The sequence below is a fragment of the Micropterus salmoides genome, unplaced genomic scaffold (assembly GCF_014851395.1).
Source record: "Micropterus salmoides isolate LMB-PRFRI ecotype aquatic unplaced genomic scaffold, ASM1485139v1 Ms_hic_scaffold_20, whole genome shotgun sequence".
Lineage (NCBI taxonomy): Eukaryota > Metazoa > Chordata > Actinopteri > Centrarchiformes > Centrarchidae > Micropterus > Micropterus salmoides.
In genome coordinates, this window is record NW_024041151.1 from 32,134,008 (window position 1) to 32,160,444 (window position 26,437).

The 26,437-nt window shown below is 41.4% G+C and overlaps 1 protein-coding gene across 1 annotated transcript in view; it reads left to right on the top strand.

The window, feature by feature from the left end:
* The window catches only part of megf10 (multiple EGF-like-domains 10), a 108,685-nt gene that overhangs the window by 65,026 nt on the left and 17,222 nt on the right, over window positions 1–26,437 (top strand). The window contains exons 10-20 of the mRNA XM_038733535.1: window positions 2,311–2,485; window positions 8,072–8,192; window positions 8,783–8,946; window positions 9,566–9,668; window positions 14,033–14,179; window positions 18,115–18,249; window positions 18,645–18,773; window positions 18,975–19,103; window positions 23,389–23,517; window positions 25,677–25,805; window positions 26,073–26,297. Of these exons, the coding sequence (XP_038589463.1) occupies window positions 2,311–2,485; window positions 8,072–8,192; window positions 8,783–8,946; window positions 9,566–9,668; window positions 14,033–14,179; window positions 18,115–18,249; window positions 18,645–18,773; window positions 18,975–19,103; window positions 23,389–23,517; window positions 25,677–25,805; window positions 26,073–26,297 (1,586 nt within the window). The remainder of the gene's footprint in view (window positions 1–2,310; window positions 2,486–8,071; window positions 8,193–8,782; window positions 8,947–9,565; window positions 9,669–14,032; window positions 14,180–18,114; window positions 18,250–18,644; window positions 18,774–18,974; window positions 19,104–23,388; window positions 23,518–25,676; window positions 25,806–26,072; window positions 26,298–26,437) is intronic.

The following is a 26,437-nucleotide window of genomic DNA, read 5'->3' on the forward strand; positions in this document are numbered from 1 at the left end:
TGGTGGCTGCATGTGTTATTGCAGAGAACAGCTGTTATGCTCCTCAATGGGAGTGCTGTGTCTGGTGGACCAGCTGTCAGTCAAACACAGGCAGATTCCACCTGTGTTACTGCAGATAACACCCTCCCTCCTGGCATGGAATGAAAAGTCTCATGGAGACATTAGTAATGAATAGGAGGAGTAATGGTAACAATAGGAGTAATGATTCAAATAAAACATAGCCTTGAGTCTCAGTCCTGGTCTGAAATCTGTCACAGATGCTTAAAAGGCAGCTCATCCTACCGAAACCACCAACTTTTTCTTGATGTGACATCTTAAGTGCGCTTCTTTTTTTTTTTTAAATGTAAAGAGACACTTGACTTTCACTTTAGATGACATTGTAATGGCTCTTTCTTTTATAATCATTGCTTGGAAGAGCTGCTAAAATTTAAAGTTGTCACAGCAGGTGTAGGGTAGAGCAGGTTGGAGGACCCAAATGCAGAACATCAGTTCAAAAGGTTTATTAACAGACTTAAGGCGGGCACACTTGCAATGAGTGGCTGAGTCCAGGTAATCCAAGCAAACAAGGTGATCCAACAGAAAATCCACAAACATGTATAATCCAAAATCTGCAGAACAGGGTACCAGCAGGAAACAGGCAGGGAACAGGCAGGGAATGACAAGCTACAACCACAACAATGACTGGACAAGGACTGAAGGAAACAAGCAAGCATAGGGACTAACAAGCTGGGCGGGAACAACACAGGTGACAGAGATGAGGCTAATGAGACACAGCCAGGCAGAGAGACAGCAGGGGAAAACAGAAAGACACTAATAGGTTGCAAAACACAAGACAAGACTCTAACAGGAACTCAAAACCCAGAACAGAGAAGACAGACCAAGTAAATGAGGAATACATGCACAAGATAGAACAGACTAAGATGGCTGAACAGAACAGAACATCGAATGATCATAACCAAATGAATAAATGAAACTGGCACAGAACATAAACTGACATCTAACAGACAGAAACCATCTATTGTCAACCGCTTATTAATCCAGAACACAAGCAGACGGATCACAAATTATACAAATATCCTACAACCATTAGGGAAAACAGACTGAACTGGGATCAGGAGTAAACACTGACATGAACAAAGGCACAGGACTAGGAACTAAGACACTGGACTAAGTACTGAGGCAAAGAACTAAAATACACGACTAAGACCTAAGATAATACAAGACAGATACGAAGTAAACTTAAACATGCAAATGCATAAAAAAACAAGGTTACACAGAGAAAAACAGAACCAAAAACAGACTTAAAACAGGATCGACAAAACAAAGAGCACACATGGGCAAAACAGTAGAACACAAGACATGGAACCAAAACAAGACCAGAATCATCATCATCATCATCATCATAACAAACGTGACCTACATATACCGTCATGCAAAGGAGAAAAAAGGAGCCATAGAAACCTAGCTAAGCTGTGAAAGTCCGGGTTACATTGGTGCTATAGTATTTGACTAACTAATGTCATTAATGGTGATCTAAGACACTGAGGTGATGATCAAAATGATCAAAAATGGTAATGTTACTGCAGAGTTGACAGGACATAAACAAATGAAAATATTACCATGACGTTAAATAGAAACCGGTTGTTTAGCATTTTGCGGCACTGATTTATGTTTATTACAAAGAAAATAAGAGTTTCCAGTTAATCATTTTGCATTATGCATTAAACATATAATTTGTACAGTATTACCTTGAAACAAAAGGGAATGTTTGGAGCATAAGGGAGGGTGAATTTCAACATTAAAATATGGTTATTACCAATTTTGACTTCCAAGAATGTTTGTGTGATTCTGAAGGTATTACAGCCTATATTACCTTATTATTATCAGGTATTATCCCATTAATGTCAATATATTACCATTTAAAAAAAATAAAAATATTGCACTGATATAACTTTTCTAATTTTACGATATTGTTGCCAAAATATTATAGTAATAGCTTTGCCTCATTGATATCTTTAAATGTGTTTCCCTTATTACTCTGTTACATACATTTCCATCTATTATTACCTAGATATACCCATTGTTAATACCTAGCTATTACCTGGTTATTACTAAAAACATGATTTGACTTAATTATTATTGCTTTATTATCAAACTATTACCCCACTATTACCATGTTATTACTGACCATTAATGTAAAGTGCTACCCTGACAGGTAGGAATCCTACATTTGAGAAGCAGTAGTAGTCCTACAGCAAAAGCAAAAACTAAATAAGAATTGACACAATCTGTAATCTCTCTTGTCAACAGCTGCCATCCAATGTCAGGGGAGTGTACATGTCAGCCTGGTTGGGCAGGCCTCTACTGCAATGAGACATGCACCCCAGGATTTTATGGCGAGTCCTGCCAGCAGGTGTGCCAGTGCCAGAACGGTGCCGACTGCCACAGCGTGACTGGAGAGTGTATCTGTGCTCCAGGCTTTACGGTAAACTCATTTCTCCATACAGTCAGCACAGCAGCAGTCAATGAGTCAACTGAGCACCATTAATTAAACATCACTTGTAACTGCTATCTGCACCGTCTCAAGGTCTGATTCACAAAAGATATTACAGTGAAAACAAACAAAACGTTTGCAGTCTGAGACCAGCCACCCGGACAGCTGCTGCAACAATCGGTGTGCATAACCAACAAATTTCTGCACAAACAGTCAGGAATCGTCTCAGGGAAGCTCATCTGCATGGTTGTCGTCCTAATCAGGGTTTCGACCTGACTGCAACTTCACACAGCCATTGAAGAGGAGTAGACCAACATTCCACAGGCCACAATCAACAACCTGATCAACTCTATGCTGCATGAGGCAAATGGTGGTCACACCAGATACTGACTGGTTTCCAGACCACCCCAGACCCCCCCAATACAGTGACACATTTTGGAGTGGCCTTTTATTGTAACCAACCTAAGGCACACCTGTGTGTATGTGTTTTGTTCAGTGTATATAAAGTTTCCTGTCATGGGCTCTTTTTTATACATTTGTTAAGTAGAGAACACTCATCATTTTTTTTAGTGCAGGTCAGATGGAGATTTAGTTCAGGACAGATAGTGTATGCAGGAAGCTGGATATGAGAGTGTGTGGCTTAAGGGAGGGACTAAGGCACAAACTGTGACAGCTATTGTATGAAAGGATGTACTATTACATTAATTTTGTATACTTGGAATTACCATAATGCTTGCACAAAATTGCAAGAAAAAGCCTATTGAAGTCTAAGAATCAGAATTAGCTTTTATTTCCAGGTATGTGTGCAAATATGGGGAATTTGACTCGATGTGCTTATTCATACAATAATACAACATAATAATAAAATAAAATCAGACACAGGCTGCAGTATAAACAACACAAATATACACACTTTGAAAAAAGACAATATAGACACATTGAGACAGCAGAGTGCAAAGGATGCAGGAGTAAATTATTATTATTATTATTATGTACATGCCAGAGGTGGATGTGATATACATTGACACATACATACACACACAGTGCGATGAGCATAGTGCGAAGGATGCTGGAACAAATAATTATTATGTGCAGGTGTTATATACTTGAGGAAGGTGGATTTGGTACACAGTATATACAATAAACAATATGAACACTATGAACAGCTTTGAAAGAGAGAACGAGAGAATGGTGAATAAATAAGTGGTAACCAGTAAACAGGTGGGAGATTAGAGATATTGGGTTATTGCACAGGAGTTGTTCCTGACACTGTGAGTCAGAGTCAGCTGTTCATCAGATGAGATCTGTTGAAGATCTGTGTGAAGATGGGGTCTGCACAGATTTTCAGGTGACATACCATCTGGACCAGGAACCTTCCTGATCTTCTGCCTATGGAAGAGCTGGCGCACATCCTCTTCACAGAGTTCACAAAGTCTGCCTCAGTCCCACCTAGCAAATACAGACCAGATATGAATACTGAACGAATACGTGTAGTGAAAATATCTATTCTGCAATGCATTTATTTAGCCCGATTTGCCGCTCGGCGACCGTCAAGGTGTCATCAGGGGTAAATCAGCAATCGATTAGCTGTCGCCAGTCTACACAACTACTACTACACACACAACTACACTACTACTACACACACAACTACACAACTACACAACGACGCATCAAAATAGACAATCCCTGCTACCTGTGTATGCTAATCCATTCTTTAACCCATATTTTTTGTCTTTATAATTGCTATCTTTATGATAACAAACAACAGCTGTTTCATATGTAGGTTTGTGTCATTTCCCGTTTCACATTTTACGTGTTTTCTTGACAAAACGTGGTTTCGAGACCAGCGTCAGGTGACAGAGCTGCTGTCAGCTCCTGCAGTCAGTCATGTAGTGTGAACGCCACAACGACTTCAAGATGGCAAGTTGTGTAGTGTGAACAGCACGGCCATCGTCCGACACTGAAAATCGTGTAGAATGCACGAGGCATTAAAGGTGCTATCAAAACAAAATATGGCTCCTTATTAACATCTAGTTGCAGCAGTTACAACTAAAGCATTCTTCTTTCACAGATATTTCCAAGATGGCGCTGTCTATAGCTGCCTCGGTGTTAGTTGCACTTTGTTTTGTTTTGTTTTTGTGTGTTAACTCAGTTTTTGGCTGTGATTCACAGCTCTTCTCTGGTGAAAGAGCTCATGAACATCAGGGGAACAACTCCAGCGGATTTATTTCCCACTTTTCTGCGTCATCAGTGGAATTATTGGACATTTTGGTGAAGGGCTCTCTCGTTGTTGTTCGCCGAGTGAAGCGCCATAAAAGAGGGAAACGAGCCGGGTCGCTTGTGCGCCTCCGCTGGCGAGGACAATATTTCTCTCCAATGTGCACTCACTGTGCAACAAACTGGACGAACTTCAGCTACTGGTGGGGAAAAACAGAGACTTTTATTCATCTTCTGTTCTGTGAGACGTGGCTGTGTGGATCAATACCGGAGCGGGCTGGCTTCCAACTCTACAGAGCGGATCGCCACAGAGCTCTCCGGCAGAACAAAAGGTGGAAGTGTCTGTTTTTATATTAACAATGGCTGGTGTACCAACGTGTCAGTGATTCAGCAGCACTGTTCTCCTAATCTGGAATTTTTCTGGAAAGCCGTTTTACTCCCCCCGTGAGTTTGCTTCATTCATTCTGGTCGGTGTTTACATTCTGCCGCACGCCAACGTGCAACGACGCACAGCGCCTGCTGGCCGACCAAATACTGTGGAGCAGACAAACCGGGAGTCGCTTGTTATTGTTCTTGGTGACTTTAACAAAGGAAACCTCTACCAAGAACTCCCCAAATACAGACAGTTAGAGTAGAAGAACACGCGCTCCACTGGGACACTCTGATCACGTCATGGTCCACCGGATTCCTGCTTACAGACAGAAATTAAAACTCTGTAAACCTGTAGTGAGGACATCAAAGAAATAGACCAGTGAAGCTGTAGAGGATCTTCAGGCGTGTTTGGACTGCACTGACTGGGATGTTTTCAGGACAGCTACCAACAATCTGGTGAAGTATACAGAGGCTGTGACGTCCTACATCAGCTTCTGTGAGGACAGCTGTATTCCAACACGCACCAGGGTGAATTATAACAATGACAAAACCTGGTTTACAGCTAAGCTCAGACAGCTGAGGTTGAAAAAGGAAGAGGCGTTTAGGAGTGGCGACCGGGCCAGGTTTAAGGAGTCAAAGTACAGGTTTAGCAAGGCGGTGCAAGATGCTGAACAGCTGTACGCAGACACCAACACCAGTTCTCAAGGAATGACTCTACTTCTGTCTGGAGAGGATTCAGACAGATCACCAGCTACAAACCTAAATCCCCCCACTCCATGAACGACTCACGCCTTGCCAACGAGTTGAACCAGTTTTACTGTCGCTTTGAAAGACAAAGGGGCAGACATGACACCATCCCCCATCACACCACTGACCGACCACAGTCCACCATCTCATCCCCCACCTCCTCCCCTCTCTTACCATCCTGGAGAGGGATGACAACAGACTGTTCAGGAGGCAGAAACCACTCAACGCAGCTGGGCCAGACTCTGTCTCCCCATCCACCCTGAAGCACTGTGCTGATCAGCTGTCTCCTGTGTTTTTTTTTACACCTCACTGGAGACATGCCATGTGCCAGCCTGCTTCAAAGCCTCCACCATCATCCCTGTCCCCAAAAAACCAAGGACCACAGAACTAAATGACTACAGACCCGTCGCCCTGACCTCTGTGGTAATGAAGTATTTTGAGAGCCTTGTGTTGTCCCACCTTAAACTACAGACTTGACAGGAAGCAGCACATGAAGAAGGGAAAACATGTTTCTAACTCCAGGACCATCAGCACTGGTTCCCCTCAAGGCTGCGTTCTTTCCCCTCTGTTCTTCTCCCTGTAGACCAAAAGCTGCACCTCCAGTCACCAGTCTGTCAAACTCCTGAAGTTTGCGGACGACACCACCCTCATTAGGCTCATCTCTGGTGGGGATGAGTCTGCCTACAGGTGGGACATTGACGATTTGGTGACCTGGTGCAGCCAGAACAGTCTGGAGCTCAACGCTCTGAAGACCGTGGAGATGGTCGTGGACTTCAGGAAGAGCCCAGCCCCACCCTCCCCCATCATCCTGAGTGACTTCCCCGTCGCCACAGTGGACTCCTTCCGCTTCCTGGGCACCATCATCTCCCAGGACCTCAAGTGGGAGCTGAACATCACCTCCCTTACCAAGAAGGCCCAGCAGAGGATGTACTTCCTGCGGCAGCTGAAGAAGTTCAGCCTGCCAAACACAATGATGGTGCGCTTCTACACCGCCATCATTGAGTCCATCCTCACCTCCTCCTCTGGTATGCTGCTGCCACTGCCAGGGACAAGGGCAGGCTGTACCATATTATTCGCTCTGCAGAGAAGGTGATTGGCTGCAATCTTCCTTCACTTCAGAACCTGTACGCCTCCAGGACTCTGAGGTGAGCAGGAAAGATTTCAGCTGACTCCTCCCAACCTGGACACAAACTGTTTCAGACTCTCCCTCTGGCAAGAGGCTGCAGCCCATCAGGACCAAAACCTCTCGCCAGCTTCTACTTCTCTAGCTAGCCTCATCAACAATGGTAATGAATTACATTTATATAGTGCTTTATCATAGATACTCAAAGTGCTTCACAGTGAAGTGGGGAGGACTCACCACATCAGCTTGAGGCAGAGAGGGAGGGAAACATTGAGCTAATTACTATGGGGGATGATTAGATGGCCAGATGGTGAAAGCCAGGTTGGGAATTTTGCCATGGCCCCGGGGAACCCCCTACTCTTAGCAACAAGTGCCATGGGATCTTTCATGATCACAATGAGTCAGGACCTCGGTTTAACATGTCATCTGAAGGACAGCAGCTTCTACAACGCAGTGTCTCCATCATTGCATGGGGTTATTGGGATCTTATTATTAGGACCAGAGGGGAGACTGCCCCCCAACACCACTTCCAGCAGCAACTTAGTTTTCCCACGAGGTCTCCCAGACAGGTACTGGCCAAGCCCAAACCTGCTTAGCTTTGATCAATCAGCAGTAGCACATGTAAATGTCACTTCATGTCATATCATACACGAACCGGGCACATTGCAATATTTGTTGTAAATCGTTGTTGTTCCATTGTTATTTTTATTTTTATTATTATTTCTTTATATTGTCAGTTGTATTATTTGTCTCTATTCTTCTGTTATTCTTATATAACTTGCATTTGCTTATTACATATTTATATATTTCTACATCTATTTATTTCAACTGTATGTCTGTCTCCGTGTAGCACCTTATCATCAAAGCAAATTTCTTGTATGTGTAAAACACTACTTGGCAATAAAGCTCCTTCTGATTATCCTTAAAGTCAAGATTTTACATACTATACTGTAGAAGCAAGCAAACTTAAAAAAATAAATATTTCAACTGATGATAGTAGGCCTGTAACAAACATTTTGTCCAGTGCTGTGTATGTGAACATGTTCTGTCGTGTATATTCCTGTGTGATATCCTCACAGCCAGTCCTAACTGTACATCTATTGTGGTGGCCTTCGCAGGGTCCCAACTGTACAGTCCCCTGCCCAGCAGCAACATATGGATTGAACTGTTCCTCCAGCTGTAACTGTAAGAACAGAGCTCAGTGTTCATCTGTGGATGGATCCTGCTCCTGTAAACCAGGTGAGTGGAGGAGGAGAGAAAGAGAAGAGGAGAGATATTAGTCATAATACCTTACTTCTGAACTTTATAACAAATCACTTATTTGGGAAAAAAGAAGGCTAAAGCCATGCAAACACATTCTAGTCTATAAAAACATGGGTCTGCCAGCAATGATTATACAGTATGTACATATCGAGGGAATTTTAATTCAATATTAAATAAATAAATATATGGTCTATTACTATAACCTTAAATGTTTTATTATTTTAAAGGGAATAGTACCATTATGTGTAGGTTCACATCCTTTCTCCTCTGTCATTTTTGCTCTCTCTTTTCCTGGATACCGCTCTCTCAGAAGGCTGAGTGGAATGAGTCTATGATGGAATACAATTTTTCTTTTCAGGCAAACCAACTTTTTGGTAGCAATTCACTTTTAAAAAGCCACCATAACTTCTGTCCTGATGAATTTTGGTGACAGCATTATTTCAAGGAAACTGTTCCAGAGGTATTCTGATCCTTGTGTTACACCCAATAATGTTTATGATGTGTGTTACTGTTAATGGAACCCAAGGTATGTGTGTGTTTGACTCTTAGTGACCTTGTTTAAACAGGGTGGCATGGGGTGGACTGCTCCATCAACTGTCCCAGTGGTACCTGGGGTCTGGGCTGTAACTTAACCTGTATGTGTGGGAATGGAGGAGCGTGTAACGTGCTGGACGGTCACTGTACCTGTGCTCTAGGCTGGAGAGGAGAGAGGTGTGAATTCCAGTGCCAGGTGAGAGGATATGGATATTCCCAGATGTTTATGTGGAAAAAAACTGAAATTATTTGTTTGTTTGTTTGTTTGTTTGTTTGTCTTATTTTGCAAAGAAAATTTTCTTTTTTGGAATGTGTCCAGAATTATTGTTGGCAAGTCAGTGAGGAAATCACAGTTCTAGTCCACCGAAAATCACTAATGATTTACTTGATTTTCTTGACATTAGAACCTGATATTTTATATTATTATATTATTATATTTTATTTCAGTAGTGTTGAAGATTGTGTTTTGTATTAGCAATTATAAACTAAAAATGTCTCATAATACTTGTTAATGTTGTTGAACAACAAAAAATGACATGAAAACAACTCATGTTATATTACTCTCTACATTTGTTTGGATCAAATCCTAATGTAGTCCCATAAGTATCCAACATTTTTGTTGACCTTGTTGAGCAGGTGTACAGTATGACAAATGTACAGTATGACAAATTGACCTTGTTGAACTGTCCCTTGAGAACACATGAAGCAGTGGAAGTAAAATAGGATTTAAAAGCATGAAAAGACTCAAAGTTTAATGCCTTAATGACACTTTACTGAAGTTCAGCTCTGTGATGGTACTGTTCGGTCCTCCTCAGGATGGTACCTATGGTCAGGACTGTAAAGAACGCTGTGATTGCAGTCATGCTGATGGATGTCACCACTCTACTGGTCACTGCCGCTGTCTGGCTGGATGGACTGGTAAGACCCAATGAAAATGTTCTAACTAATTTCCCTACGGGGACAAATAGAGATTGATTTGATTTGAACATTACATTATACCAAAAATTTCCATTTGCATTACTTCCTACTGTCTGTGGTTCTGATCTTTGGCTCATAGTGTATCATTATCAACTATGTGAATGAGGCAATTAAAGATGGAGACGTAACTTTATATTGCAATAAAATATACAAATGCTTATTGTATACTTTCATGTTGTGTTACATTATCCTATAATAACAGACACTACAGACTATAGAGAGTAGTATGATGGGAAATACAGTATCTCATAAAAGTGAGTAAATCATAGTTTATTATATCTTTTAATGTGACAACACTGAAGAAATGACACTTTGCTAGAATGTAAAGTAGTGAGTATACAGCTTGTATAACAATGTAAATTTGCTGTCCCCTCAACATAATACATCACACAGCCTTAATCTTAGTCTGCTAGGTGCTGCTATGTCACTCTGAATTTCCTCTATAGGGGATTAATAGACGTATAGCTTATCCTACTAGGCAGCTTTAAAAGGTTATTTTAAACTTTGGACAGAGCCAGGCTACCTGTTTGACCCTGCTTCCAGTGTTTTGTTTTTTATGGGTGCAAAACGACAAAACATTAAAGATTTTCAGATATGACAATATGCAAGGGAACAATCCCTTCCAACTCACAGTATTACCAGGGGAGCCAAGCACCAGCTACTGGTCGATATAAGACCAGGCAGACCAATCTGTGCACCACCTGGATTGACTACAAGAAAGTCTACGACTCAATGCCACATACATGGACACTGGAATGCTTGGAAATGTACAAGATCAACAGGACACTAATAATCTTCAAGAACTTAATGGGGCTGTGGAAAACAAGTCTGGAAGCCAACTCAAAGCCAATTGCACAAGTCACTATCAAGTGCGGCATATACCAAGGTGATTCACTATCCCTGCTGCTGTTCTGCATAGGCCTGAACCCCCTCAGCCAGATCATCACAAAGACTGGCTATGGATACCGGTTCTGAAGTGGAGCAACCATCAGTCACCTCCTCTACATGGATGACATCAAGCTGTATGCCAGGAATGAGCGAGACATCGACTCACACGATCCACACTACCAGGATCTACAGCAACGACATTGGAATGTCGTTCGGACTGGACAAGTGTGGTCGCATGATATCAAAAAGAGGGAAAATTATCAGAACTGAGGGGGTTGAACTACCAGAAGGTAAAATTGCAGATGTTCAGGACAACTACAAATACCTTGGGGAGGCAGCAAGGAAGTCCGCCACGGCCAAATACCAACAAAGAGTAAGGCAGGTCCTGAAAAGTCAGCTGAATGGGAAGAACAAGATCCGAGCCATCAACACATACCCGCCATCAGATACCCCGCTGGTATAATGAACTGACCAAAGGAGGAGATAGAGGCCGCTGACATACATAACATAAGACAGCTCCTCACAATGCATGGAGGGTTTTACCCCAAATCCAGCACCCTGAGACTGTACACCAGTAGTAGGTAAAGGCCAGCAATGCGCACTCCCGCAAAACGCGCATGATGTGCGTAGCTGTCGTACACGTGAAAAAAATTATTTATAAAAAAATTAATTAAAATTAAAATTATATATTAAAATTATTTTTTTTAAAACATTGCTGTAACCTGCCGCATTGACAGAGAGGAGAAAACGAGCATTTATTTTATTGAAGTAATATACACAGCTAGGAGAAAAAAGCACCTCACAGGTGTCGCAGGATAAACTGTGAATTCAGTCCCTTCGAGAAACTTGTGCTCAAGTAGCTTATTTTATTTCCCCCGTCATAGCCTACAGGCCCCATCAAGGGGGAGAGAATAGTGACCGCCTGTCAATAGCCTGACAGCTGTCGACTTCAGATGAAAGCTGGCTATGTAGATCCGAAGTTGTTTTATCCCTTCCTCTACTTCAGTCTATACTATACAATAATGTTATCAGGAACTAAATGTTACAAAGAACTGGAGTTAGTGAATCTGGTCGGGCTATGTGTGAAAAAACAAAACAGACGATCACAGAGGTGACGATCATATGTGTGAGTGATTTTCTTATTGACCGGGGATTCGCGCCCTTGTTTGATTCTTCTTATAGACTGAGGTCCTGTAAATCTTAAGAACAATGATTGAAGTAACATGGGGGTTGTCAGAGAGGAGAGAAAAAAACACTTATTTTAGTCCTAAAGTTAACGTGGATGCTATATTGATGTCTGCTGGGTAATTCCTCTTTTGATGACGGCGCCTGCATAATATGTGTGTGAGTGTGTCCCTCCGGTCAGTGACGTCACTACTCAAGAGGAATGCCCCGTTCTTGCAGATCGGTTATAAAGGGAGTGGAGCTCCGGTGCCCCTTTTCCTCCGGTGCACAAATGTTGCATGAAAGTGCTTTTTTTACCCACCAAACAACTTCAGCTTCACCAAAAGGATCGTCAGTGTCACGCTGAGTTAAATCTCGTTTTGTAGCTTCTCTGTCAGAGTTTGCCTCCTTCTCTTCCCATAGTCAGTACGTATTAATATTAATTCCACTGACCATTTATAGACAATTGTAAGTGTTTCAAGGAACAAGTGTGCGCACGCACGGTTTTATAAGCCTGAATATTTTTTGGGGGTACGCCATTTTTGGCTTTTGGACACACGTACACTTTTAGTGAGGTTTCTGGGCACAGTTTTAGAAATAAGACCCGTGTTCTGCATCCCCCACAGGTCTTTACCACCCCCTACTGCCATACAGGTGTAAAAGCATGGTGATGTTCTGCTGTTGGATTCCAGTGGAATTTGAGGACCTTATAGCTTAAAGGCCGTCCCTCAGAAATTAGCTTGAAATACAAAAGATACTTTGTAATTTTTTTTAAATGTTTCTTCTTAGAATATAATGTTTTTTGTCGGTAATTGTCATTCCTATGACAGTTTACTATTGAAACCAGGAGTGAAGGGAAGCGTTTTGTTGAACAAGTCTTGCAGCGCTGCAGCCCACTGGTGGGAAATGTAAAAAAAGAGAGACCCCGGAAAAACAGCGCAGTTCTCAAACACGGAAGGCTACCTGGTTTGCCACCGTCTGAGTCTTTTAGCGTAATAAATGATGATTTCTCTCACTGTTTCTCTGCAAAATGCTTAAATGGTTCGTCAAATATAGTTGAGCGGCTGTTAATGTACCTCAGCGGCCACCCAAGTGAAGCTGTGTGAGAAACACTGATATTAATATCAATCTGATTGGCCCACCCCAAAACAAATAGTCCGGCCCCTCTGGCATATGCCAGAATTGCCTGGACTGAATCTTTGCTTTTTGAGTATGTGAAAAATTATACATTTGGGGGCTTCAAACAATTAAATTAAATAAAACCATCTAAGAACTTTAAAGAGAAAATCACTCTTAAACACATCTAAAATATGACAAGGGGCTAAATAAACACAAACAAGCGTCTCCTAAACAACCAAATTTGGTGAAATTATAAGCTTATCATATGTTTTTGGTAAAATCTTATATACTATTAATTACAAGTAAAATAACGGATAATAATGGAAATACTCATAATTGTACTTAAGACACAATACTATTATTATTATTATTAGTCCTTATTATTGTTGTTGTCATTATTAGTATCACTTGATACTGATAATTGTATTATTACTATGATTACTTTTTTTACAGTCGAGTAACCAGTCAAGGCAGTTGCCCGCCCACCCTGAGTCTAGTGTTCTGCTCAAGTTTTCAGCCAGTTAAAAGGGAGTTTTCCTTGCCATAGTCACCAAGTGCTTGCTCATGTTGGGAATTGTTGGGTTTCTGTAAATAATATTTCAATGAGTACGGTATAGACCCGCTTTATATGTGAAGTGCAATGAAATAACTTTTGTTATGAATATTGAATTAAATATAATTAATAAATAATGGTCAATATCAGTTGCTAAAATGTTATTTTATGATTGACATTTCAGTGTTTGTGTTGTTAGTCATGTATATGAAGTGTGAAAGCTGAGCAGGAGTAGCTAAATTATACAAAATGTTTATACTGGATCTGTGGCTACAAGTCACCCACTGCAACAATTATTTTTACTTTTCCTATTATTATTATCCTTAATATTACTATAATTATCAGTACCATTATTTATTTTCTGTACCACTACTACTTTTACTGTTTGTATTTATGTGTGGATGTTGTTAAAATTGAATTTGTTTGTTGTTTTGACAGATTCCCTATGATGTGGTCGGTGAAGAAGAAACAATTTTTTTTATTTGTCAGAAGTGTACTCAGTTTACACTTGCATGCATTCACTGTATGAAATACACTAAAAATTATCTTTATTTGTGTGTTTGTGTATGTGTGTGAGCAGGTATCCACTGTGACAGTGTGTGTGCAGAGGGCCGCTGGGGCCCAAATTGCTCCCTCCCCTGTAACTGTAAGAATGGAGCGTCCTGTTCTCCAGATGAAGGAACCTGTGAGTGTGCTCCAGGATACAGAGGCACTACATGTCAGAGGAGTAAGTCCCACATCAGCACTACATGCTGCTGCAAGACCATCACACAGCTGATACTTGACTTAAAGCAGGGGTTATCAAAATCTGAGACTACGAGCCTCCCCTCAGACAAAGCTTGGGATATGCTCTCCCTCCGCCCCTTTCATGTTTATATTATTTCCAACCATAGACACTCAACATTTGAGCCAACATAGCATATTAATGCTGTTTGACATAACTTCTGACTACACCAAATAGTCTGTCCTAAGGCATTTATTAGTTTCTGACGCTGATGGGCGGAGTTCCCAAAACTACTGTATCTCTGAACTCTCACACATGTAGGCTATAATATGTGATCTCACACTTTGACAGTTTACACAGTTTATTTACTGAACATCACACACATCGCCCACAGCTTGAGAACAGAACATCCTACAGGGCTGCAAGTGGTCTTTACGATTTCAGGCATATCCTGCATGTCTGTGTAGCTCCTACGGGTCGCCAGCAGAGGCCGATAACGATCGCCTCCGCCAAATTACACTCTTTATCTGCACTAGGGAGTTGTATGTAGAGCACTATATAGTGAGCTCACTCGCATTATTAAAAGAACACTTTCAGACACTACTCGATCGTTATTTCGGCGCCGTTAATTACGTCATTACCGTCGGACAATCAATTTTTTCTATTAGCGCAATGCATGATGGTATGTAGGGCTTGGTTACTGACCATCGGTTGTAGGTTGTACAGTACTTTTCAAAATGCATTCTGGGATACATTGAGTGGACTATATAGGGTATTATACATTCGGACAGCACTACAAAATGGCATGCTCACTATATAGTCCACTATTGTGAGTAGTGGGTGATTTCGTACACAGCCACAAACAAAACTTAAGACTGCAGCCTAGCTCACCAAGATGACGGCCCGCCAGACGATCTCTGTTGACACAAAGCGCCGCTGTTTTTGGACGGAAAATAGCTAGAATAGCGAAAATCGATTACGTCCCCCGTACCGGGTCAGTCCGTTCCCATATTGTTAAGGAGGAAAGACTAATTGTGCAATTTCATTCACTGAATCAGGTACGAATAAAATTGTTCCTAATGGAACTTAAATGTAGGTACTGTGGAGGAAAACAAGAGTATGGGGAACAAAGAAATCTGGCATTTTAGAGAAACGTTTGGGAAAATGATGTGAACAACACTGATATTCTGTAGAATTTATAAATTATGGTGTAATGTATTTCTCAGTTATGTTATGTGAACTGTGGTTGTACAGTAAGGTAACAAACTAAAATAACTAATGTATTTCTCATTTCCTCTAAAATACCTAATTGTTTTATGCCTTTCTTCCCCATGGTCTTGTTTTCTTCCACTGTACCTACATTTAAGTACATTAAGAAATCACACTGTCAGTCTGTATTATTAAGTGTCACAAGAGGCCACAATGTGAAATGTAGGGCCATATTAGCCACAGGCTGTGGCTGGGGTGGGTACTGTCCTTCATCTCACATCTCCACACTGGTGAAGAAAGCTCAGAAACGACTGTATATCTTGAGGAAGCTTAAGAACGCCACGTTGTGGACTCTTAAACATCAGATCTCTCTCTTCTAAAGGTGTACTAGTAAATGAACTAATATCAGATTATGATATTGATTTATTTTGTCTTAGTGAAACCTGGTTGGGTGATGGAGAATATGTTAGCCTAAATGAATCCACCCCTCCCAGTCATATTAATTAATTAAGCCAGCAGTTTCAAATAAGACTCAATGTCGCCCGCTCTGGCCCCAGGGATGCACTTAACTATGGCCGCTGGCTTCACTAACTTCACGTTTCTCAAAATGGAGCTGCCAATGATCAGAGTTGGTTTCTCAGCGGGTGTGTCGCTGAGTGGGGAAAATCTGTTAGAAACGTGAACAGGTTGATGGTGCCCCGTGGACTTTGAATGCTTACGACTATTCCTCCTTCGGACAGTCACCCAGCCCCCCCCCCTTTCCTTTCCCCTTTACTGAAACCTGGCTGGGTGATGGAGAATATGTTAGCCTAAATGAATCCACCCCTCCCAGTCATATTAATACTCACATTCCTCGAGGCACAGGCCGAGGAGGTGGAGTTGCAGCTATCTTCGACTCTAGCCTACTAATCATTAATCATTCACTAAACCACTGTTTAATAACTTTTGAGTTTGTATTGCTGAACTACACGCCATTGGGCAAAAATTTCTATACAAGATGTCTGTCTGATAGTGCTATAGCTAAATTTAAGGATGCGATTCCATCAGCTCTAAATACATTATCTAGTCACAAAGTAACGGAGGACTCCTATGCTAGTTTCAGTCCCTCCCAAATCGATCATCTTGTTGATAGTGCTGCAGGCTCGCTGCGAATGACACTCGACTCTGTAGCCCCTCTAAAAAAGAAAATACTAAAACAAAGATGGTTAGCTCCATGGTATAATACTGAAACTCGCAAATTAAAGCAAATATCGCGGAAACTTGAGAGGAATTGGTGTTCCACCAAAGTGGAAAATTCTCGTTTAATTTGGCAAGATAGTCTTAAAACTTATAGGAAGGCCCTCCGTAATGCTAGAGCAGCGTACTACTCGTCATTAATAGAGGAAAATAGGAACAACCCAAAGTTTCTTTTCAGCACTGTAGCCAGGCTGACAGAGAGTCACAGCTCTATTGAGCCAAGTATTCCCATAGCTCTCAGTAGTTACGATTTCATGAGCTTCTTTAATGATAAAATTCTAGCTATTAGAGACAAAATTCACCAAGACCTGCCCTCAACTGGCACCGACTTATCTCTTAACTCAGGAACCTTAGATACAGCTGTAGAACCAGATACATGTTTAGACTGTTTGCTTCCCTCAATCTTTACCAACTAACTTCAATAATTTCTTCATCTAAACCATCAACCTGCCTCTTAGACTCCATCCCGACTAGGCTGCTTAAAGATGTTTTACCCTTAGTCAGCACCTCTATACTAGATATGATCAATCTATCTTTATCAACAGGCTATGTACCACAGTACTTTAAAGTAGCTGTAATTAAACCTCTTCTGAAAAAGCCCAAACTTGATCCGGATGTTTTAGCCAACTATAGACCTATATCTAACCCTCCATTTCTCTCTAAGGTTCTGGAGAAAGCAGTTGCTAAACAGCTGTGTAACTTTCTACAGAGCAATAGTTTATTTGAGGATTTTCAGTCAGGATTTAGAGCTCATCATAGCACAGAGACAGCACTGGTGAAAATTACTAACGACCTCCTTATTGCATCAGACAAAGGACTTGTCTCTGTACTGGTTTTATTAGTGCTGCATTTGATACCATTGACCATCAGATCCTATTGCAGAGACTGGAATATTTCATTGGCATTAAAGGAACCGCTCTAAGCTGGTTTAAGTCCTATTTATCAGATCGATTTCAGTTTGTACATGTTAACGATGAGTCCTCCATGCATGCCAAAGTTAGTCATGGAGTTCCACAAGGATCTGTCCTCGGACCAATCCTCTTCACTTTATATATGCTTCCTTTAGGCAATATTATCAGGAAATATTCCATAAACTTTCATTGTTATGCAGATGATACTCAGTTATATCTATCGATCAAACTAGATGAAACTCATCAGTTAGCTAAACTTCAAATATAGCTGAGCAGTTCCTAACAGTGTTTTATATATTTTAAATTCTCTGCCTTTCTGAGGTCTATATCCTTTTTTCATTTTGGTGCTCCCTGATAGCTGCCCTTGCATTGTTTGTTTGCAGGCTACATGATTGTTGACCACCTCAATGTTAAGTTGACAGATTTGGCCTCATCTTTGATGTTAAATCTCCCCATCTTTCACTCCCAGAAAGCCCCTAAAAGACAATCCCAGCTTTTGATAGCTGTTACCTTAGTAAATGTCTTAAAATTAAATGCAGGTGAAATGACATCAGATTTCTGTTTCTCCTGGTTTGCCTGCAGTCTGCTCTCCTGGTTACTTTGGTCACCGCTGCAGTCAGACATGTCCACAGTGTGTCCACAGTAATGGACCATGTCACCACATCACAGGACAGTGTGACTGTCTGCCGGGCTTCAAGGCGGCACTGTGCAACGAGGGTGAGTTACCCTGCATCCCATTGTTACAAAGGCGTCAGAATTCAACCTGTGTTTGTTTTTAAAGGCTGATACTGGTCAGTTATTATACTGAAGAAGATAATTTCCCTGTAAAAAAGATCAAAGCAGTACAAGAAGCATCTGAGCCTGAAGAAAGCTGGTAGCATGGATGTCATATCTGTGTCAATATGACCTATACGCAAATTTAACTGTAAATGTTTACCAATCAAACTACTTGGTCATATGATGTAACACATGAGAACAATATTGACCATTTGTGTGTGATAAAAATGTCTACAATGAACCTAATCAGCAACCAAGATACTGTAGAAGTGAAAATTCTTCTACCTAAAATGTGGTTGAGGAACATGTATGATTAACATGCATCTTGTGTGCAGTGTGTCCCAGTGGTCGCTTTGGGAAGAACTGTGCCTGGAGTTGCAGCTGCACCAACAACGGCACATGTAACCCCATTGATGGCTCCTGTCAGTGTTATCCAGGATGGATCGGCAGCGACTGCTCCCAGCGTGCGTTTACTCAATAAACTTATAGATTTAAAAAAATGGTGGTTCTGGTGTGTTTACAGGTCACTGTCCTGTAAAGTAGATGTTTCTTCATGAAACTGTGTATCCTGAAGTAAAAATATAAGTTATTTAGAAAGGCTATTTAGCTGTGAACTGGTATGACTAAAAGTTGAGCACTAACATTTTGCTGTCACTGTGTTGCAGCATGTCCACCTGGTCAGTGGGGACCCAATTGCATCCACACATGTAACTGTCACAATGGAGCCTACTGCAGCGCCTATGATGGAGAATGCAAGTGCACCCCAGGATGGACCGGCCTCTACTGCACACAACGTCAGTCACAGATACAAACACACACACGTTTGCTCCTCTATCCATGTGGGGACATCTCATTGCCATCCATCCATCCAACAGCTTGTCCTGTGTACAGGGTTGTGGGCTCATTGACATCATTGAATTCAATGTTATATATATATATAGGACCAATTCACAACAACAGTTATCTCATAGCACTTTTCATATAGAGCAGTTCAGATTCTTTGTGCTATTATTTACACCAAGAGCAGCACTAGGCGACAGAGGCAAGGAAAAACTCCTTTTTAAAATCCTTGTGAAACTCCTTGACTAACTTTGGCGTGCAGGGAGGATTCATTGTTAACAGGAATTAAACCAGCTTAGAGCGGTTCCTTTAATACCATTTAAATGTTCCTGTCTCTGCAATAGGATCTGATGGTCAATGGTATCAAATGCAGCACTAAGATCTAATAAAACCAGTACAGAGACAAGTCCTTTGTCTGATGAAATGAGGAGGTCATTAGTAATTTTCACCAGTGCTGTCTCTGTGCTATGATGAGCTCTAAATCCTGACTGAAAATCCTCAAATAAAAAGTCACACAGCTGTTTGGCAGCTGGTTGATGGTTTAGATTAGTGTTTCTCAACGGGGGCAATACTGCCCCCCAGGGGGCGTTCCGAGGACGATGGGGGGTGCTGGAAGCAATATTTTAGAAAGGGGGGGCACTGAGCTGCTTTTGGGGGGCGTTTGTTGGTTAAGATTCACAACAGTACGAGTTTAAACTTTAAACCACTTGCTAAAAAACTGTGGTCAGCATCTGTGACTGGACGATACTGTGTATTTTTAGCCTGTCTTGCTCTGTTGGGGATTGTAAGCCGCACTTTATCAGAGGTGCTGAAGTTAAGGTGTGTGGAATTATTCGTGAGCTTTCTGTCTGATCACAGGTGTTGTCGGTTAGTTTCGTTCCCCCGGCATTAGAGCACCTCCTCTCACAGTTTTGTCTGTCAGACGGCGAGGGGATAGGCTACTTCGAGCGAATCAGTAACAATGCAGTATTGGGCATGTTGTAAAATATTATGAATTCTCTTTAAATAGGCTAATGACGTTACTCTCCTATAAAGTCTTTTTTTCTTTACATGTCAGAGAACTCAGATATGTGGCAGAGATTCTGAATGTGCAGAAAGTTTTGAACATGAGCAGATAAGTTACAGTGTTTCCCATACGTTCATTTATTTGTGGCGGCCAGCCACAGTATCAACACTGACCGCCACATATTGATATTTGATTTTTTTTTTACCAGGCCTATTTAAAATCTTATTTGACTGCCGAGCTGCAGGCAGCGCTATTCGCGGAGCACATCCTCTCACTCGTCCCTCTCTCTCTCTCACCCATCCCTCGATCTATCGCTCTCTCTCCCTCGTGAACACAGGTGCACAACGCAGTCAATCAGATGCTTTTTATTTATTGAGCATTTATATATTTCTGTATTTATTTCTGAATTTGTCAGGATCAGTCCTCCATAAGGGGCCTAGCTAATAAGGAGAGCTAAGTTAATGTTAGAATACAGCTGGGTTTTCAAGGCTAGCATGCTGTACAGCTGCAGCACAGTTACACTGTCATTCTGTGGGAAACACAAACACATTTAGATAGGTTACTTCCCCACAAAAGAGGGGGTAAGACTTTGTGTGTTGACTCAGCAGGGATGATATTAAATAAGTTGATCTACAGGAGAAAAATATTTAAAAGCAATAAGAATGCCTGAGAGCCTCACTAGATTATATTCTATTATAATTATATATTTTGAATTGTGACCTGCCACCTGAATCTTTAGACATTTCCACCACAAATTGGTGCAGAAAAGGCAGAAATTGGAGGAGAAATTTTCACCAGAATGCAGGAAATGTGTTTAATGCTCAAAATCTTCTGGGGGAGGACCCCCATACCCGCCACTTACTAAGAGCCTCATCCAAGAAAACAGTATCTTGTTTCATACACAGTTTCTGGGAGGAACATTCACTTATTAGTTAAATATAATTAAATACTTAAAAACGCATGGCTTTTTTTGTTACCTTTTCCATGTTTTTAATAACAAATGTAACAATAAAAAAATCAAAATATATTCAGGGCAAATAACCCATCTTTTTTGATGGGGGGCGGTAAGGGACCTGGATAATGGATAGGGGGGCGCTGGCCCAAAAAAGGTTGAGGACCACTGGTTTAGATTGATTGATTGATGGTTCAGTTTTACATATGTTTCCAAGGTTCCTGAGTTTAGAGATACAGTATCTCACAAGTGAGTACACTCCTTCACATTTTTGTAAGTATTTGATTATATCTTCATGTGGCAACACTGAAGAAATTACACTTTGCTACAATTTCAAGTAGTGAGTGTACAGCTTGTATAACAGTGGAAATTTGCTGTCCCCTCAAAATCACATCACACAGCCATTAATGTGTAAACTGCAGGCAACAAAAGTGAGCACACCCCTAAGTGAAAATGGGGCACTCCCCATTGGATGTAAAAACATGTTTGAATCAACTCCGGGGACAGCTATTTGATGTTACAAACAAGTTTAAGCCTTTTATTGTGTTTGTTACTTGTTTCTTATTTTGGTGTCCCTGGCTAATTGTGAGAATTGAATTAACCTGTCTGTTTTAACTGGTCATGGAGCAAATTTAAAGCACAAATTATCAACAGATGATGTGTGACAACTTTTATACAATTTTATACCTTGTTTAATAAAAGTTCTACACTTGTTTTTGTTTTTTAAGTAAAAGAAGTACAATTTATTTTTTATATTGACTAGTGAAGACCAGAGGAAAACATATTGACAAATTATCACAGACTGGTATCTGTTTAGCCAGGATACTGTTTTGTACCATAGTCCCATTTGGTGGCTGCCATCTGTTTCCGGTCAAGACTGACTGACATGATTTTATTCTGAAAGAACATTCATGACAGCCTATCTCTAAAGTACCATTTATTTCAAAATTTTAGATTCAACCAAAAATAGACTGTATTAACATGAACATATGTATGTCTCTGTGTTCAGGAGCATGAGTGGTAATGTGTGATCATTTTGGTATGTGGCAGGTGAGGCTAGTTTTGATTTCTCTTGGGGCACAGAGCTGGGCACATAAGCTTGAGAAAGAGAAATGTTACCATAACTAACATTGTATTTTTTGCCTGGAAAGTGTGGTTCCCATGACATGATAAGGTGGGAATGGGGTTGCTCAGGAATGAGGAGGTTAAGTCTGGGTCAGAATTAGGGCTATACAAAACGATTATTTTTCAAGTCGATTAATCTAATGAGTAATTTTGTGTATTATAAAGAAAAGTTGCCTATTACTCGATTAACATACCAATTTAACCAAAATAAATATCAAAAACATGTCTAATCGATAATATTTTATTTGATCATCCTGATGAAGCCCATTAGAAAAATGACAATAGTAGCATATCTTATCAAAGCTAAGGCCTCTGTCATTCGGGTCATCACGTTGTACGCTTGTGGTGACGTCATTACACTAAATCACTTGACAACGCCTGACGGCCAGATGAGTGGCGCCAGATGAGCAGCTAAGCAGGTTTAATAGGAATGTCACAAAGAGAGAGAAAGAAACACAAGATTCAGTAGTTTAGCATAGTTTAGTATATAATTTAGTTTACAGTTAACATAGAAGGCCTAGCTATAACATACTGTGGTAGTAGGAACTGCCATTATGACTACATCCAGTGAACATACAGCACATACAGAAATTAAATGCATTTGGACACTGCTCATAAAAATATCTCAAACTAAAAAAAGGTACATAGTTCCAATAACTTGTGGAGTGTTAATATTTTGTTCATCTTTCTACATTTAGAAATATTCTGGATCAATATGTTTTGTATATTTTTGTTTTGTGAGATTTTATGAGAAAACATTCCCAATGTTTGTTTATTACACAAGTCCAATTTTTTTATCAATTATTCTGGTTTATTGACTTCCATAACATTTTAGCTGAGGTTGTGAAGTTTTTATTGATGTGAAGCTTTTGAAGAAGACGACATGCTTTATTAAAGTCAACTGCTAACTCTCCAACTACCAGTCCACACTCCACAACTCTGGTCCGAGCTGGACTCAAACCGGCAACCCTCCGGTTTGCAGCCTGATCCTTACTGACCTAGCTACTGCCACCCAATTTTGTCTGGAACACAATAGGAGGGTTAAATTATATCTATATCTACATCATAAAACATATGTCATACAGCAATTGTTGTTTATTTCAGAAAAATAGCCATTTGAAAGTATACAATGTGATGTATGATGACTCGATTGCAGGGTGTCCATTAGGTTTCTTTGGGAAGGACTGTTCTCAGACCTGCCAGTGTAGGAATGGAGCTGACTGTGACCACATCTCTGGACAGTGCACCTGCCGCACCGGCTTCATGGGACGACGCTGTGAACAAAGTACGTTACACTGTCTTACATCCTATCTGCTTTTATTATTAACATTAATGTATTTATCTGTATTCACTACCACTACCTATCCTGTCTGTATTTCTTTGTGGATATTGTGTTGGCTTCTCCTTCCTACCCCGCCAGCCCTCTCTTGCTATCTAAGTTTTTCCTGGCCTCAGCCAAGTGCTGCTCTTTGTGGGAATTGTTGGGTCTCTATAAATAATATCACAGAGTACAGTCTAGACCTGTGATAATGATGCACATAAGTGTAAGTGCTATGAGATAACTGTTGTTGTGAATTGGCGCGATATACACTGCTAAAAAAAATAAAGGGAACACTAAAATAACACATCCTAGATCTGAATAATTGAAATAATCTCATTAAATACTCCTTGTTAACTATGTGCTGACAACAAAATCACACAAAAACTATCAATGGAAAACAAATTTATCAACCCATGGAGGTCTGGATTTGGAGTCACACTCAAAATCAAAGTGGAAAATCACACTACAGGCCGATCCAACTTTGATGTAATGTCCTTAAAACAAGTCAAAATGAGGCTCAGTAGTGTGTGTGGCCTCCACGTGCCTGTATGACCTCCCTACAACGCCTGGGCATGCTCCTGATGAGGTGGCGGATGGTCTCCAGAGGGATCTCCTCCCAGACCTGGACTAAAGCATCCGCCAACTCCTGGACAGGCTGTGGGCAACGTGGCATTGGTGGATGGAGCGAGACATGATGTCCCAGATGTGCTCAGTTGGATTCAGGTCTGGGGACCGTGCGGGCCAGTCCATAGCATCAATGCCTTCCTCTTGCAGGAACTGCTGACACACTCCAGCCACATGAGGTCTAGCATTGTCTTGCATTAGGAGGAACCCAGGGCCAACCGCACCAGCATATGGTCTCACAAGGGGTCTGAGGATCTCATCTCGGGACCCAATGGCAGTCAGGCTACCTCTGGCGAGCACATGGAGGGCTGTGAGGCCCCCCAAAGAAATGCCACCCCCACACCATTACTGACCCACCGCCAAACCGGTCATGCTGGAGGATGTTGCAGGCAGCAGAACGTTCTCCACGGCGTCTCCAGACTCTGTCACGACTGTCACATGTGCTCAGTGTGAACCTGCTTTCATCTGTGAAGAGCACAGGGCGCCAGTGGCGAATTTGCCAATCTTGGTGTTCTCTGGCAAATGCCAAACGTCCTGCACGGTGTTGGGCCGTAAGCACAACCCCCACCTGTGCACGTCGGGCCCTCATACCACCCTCATGGAGTCTGTTTATGACCGTTTGAGCAGACACATGCACATTTGTGGCCTGCTGGAGGTCATTTTGCAGGGCTCTGGCAGTGCTCCTCCTGCTCCTCCTTGCACAAAGGCGGAGGCAGTGGTCCTGCTGCTGGGTTGTTGCCCTCCTACTGCCTCCTCCACGTCTCCTGATGTACTGGCCTGTCTCCTGGTAGCGCCTCCATGCTCTGGACACTACGCTGACAGACACAGCAAACCTTCTTGCCACAGCTCGCATTGATGTGCCATCCTGGATGAGCTGCACTACCTGAGCCACTTGTGTGGGTTGTAGACTCCGTCTCATGCTACCACTAGAGTAAAAGCACCTCCAGCATTCAAAAGTGACCAAAACATCAGCCAGGAAGCATAGGAACTAAGAAGTGGTCTGTGGTCACCACCTGCAGAACCACTCCTTTATTGGGATAATTTCCACCTGTTGTCTGTTGCATTTGCACAACAGCATGTGAAACTGATTGTCAATCAGTGTTGCTTCCTAAGTGGACAGTTTGATTTAACAGGAGTGTGATTGACTTGGAGTTACATTGTGTTGTTTAAGTGTTCCCTTTTATTTTTTTGAGCAGTGTACCTTAAATTGAATTAAACCGAACTTTCTACATTCCTTCCTGTTTACGATGAGTATTATTCAACTGTTCTTAGTGCTTACACTTTATGTGCCTACATCTCAACTGGCAACTCATTTCTTTTAAACTGCCATATTTATACCTAGACGCATTCTTAGTACACTTCTACTTAACTCATTATTATTATTTTTATTGTTTTATTTACTTTGTTGTCCAGTTAAGTTTCCATTTGTTGTTCTGTAGTTAGAGTCTGGGACATTTCTCCTAAAGTTTACTTAAATGAGACTTTATTCTTATTTACAGAGTGTCCTCCTGGTTCATTCGGTTATGGCTGCCGTCAGGTATGCGACTGTATGAATAACTCCACGTGTGATCACATGACTGGTACATGTTACTGCAACCCAGGCTGGAAGGGATCTCGCTGTGACCAAGGTAAAGACACACCTCAATAAAGTGGAATCAATTGATGTTGCTTTGTGCCTTGTTAATAAAGAAAAAGTTCCAAAATTCCTATTGTCCATAGCTGGTTCTCAGATCTGTTTTTGAGAATGGTCAACATTAATCAGATTGCCTTAGTTGTCTAATCATTGACAGTCATCTCCTTTTAAAAGAAGAGCTACTTTGTCAAGTTTTATTTAAAAAAAAATTTATTTAGACCTCTAACTCTGGTTCTACATTTCCAACTCCTCCTGTCTTCAGCTGGTGTGGTGGTGGGCAGCCTCAACAGTTTGACCAGTACAGCCATGCAGGTGGACACCTACCAGATGGGAGCCATAGCAGGAATCATTGTCCTGGTGCTGCTGGTGCTCTTTCTCCTCCTCCTCTTAATCATCTACAGGAAGAAGCAGAAAGGCAAAGAGCCCACCATGCCAGCTGTGACCTACACTCCTGCTATGAGGGTCACTGCTGATTACACCATCGCAGGTACATTACAGGTTGACCTGCCTAAAACTGTTTAGTGAAATGTACTGTCCCATGTTAGGCAGGTATTTTCTTACATTGGGCTGTCAGTTGTTTCTCGTTTCTCGTTGAACCCATCTGCTGTCACATTGTAACCTTGGTCA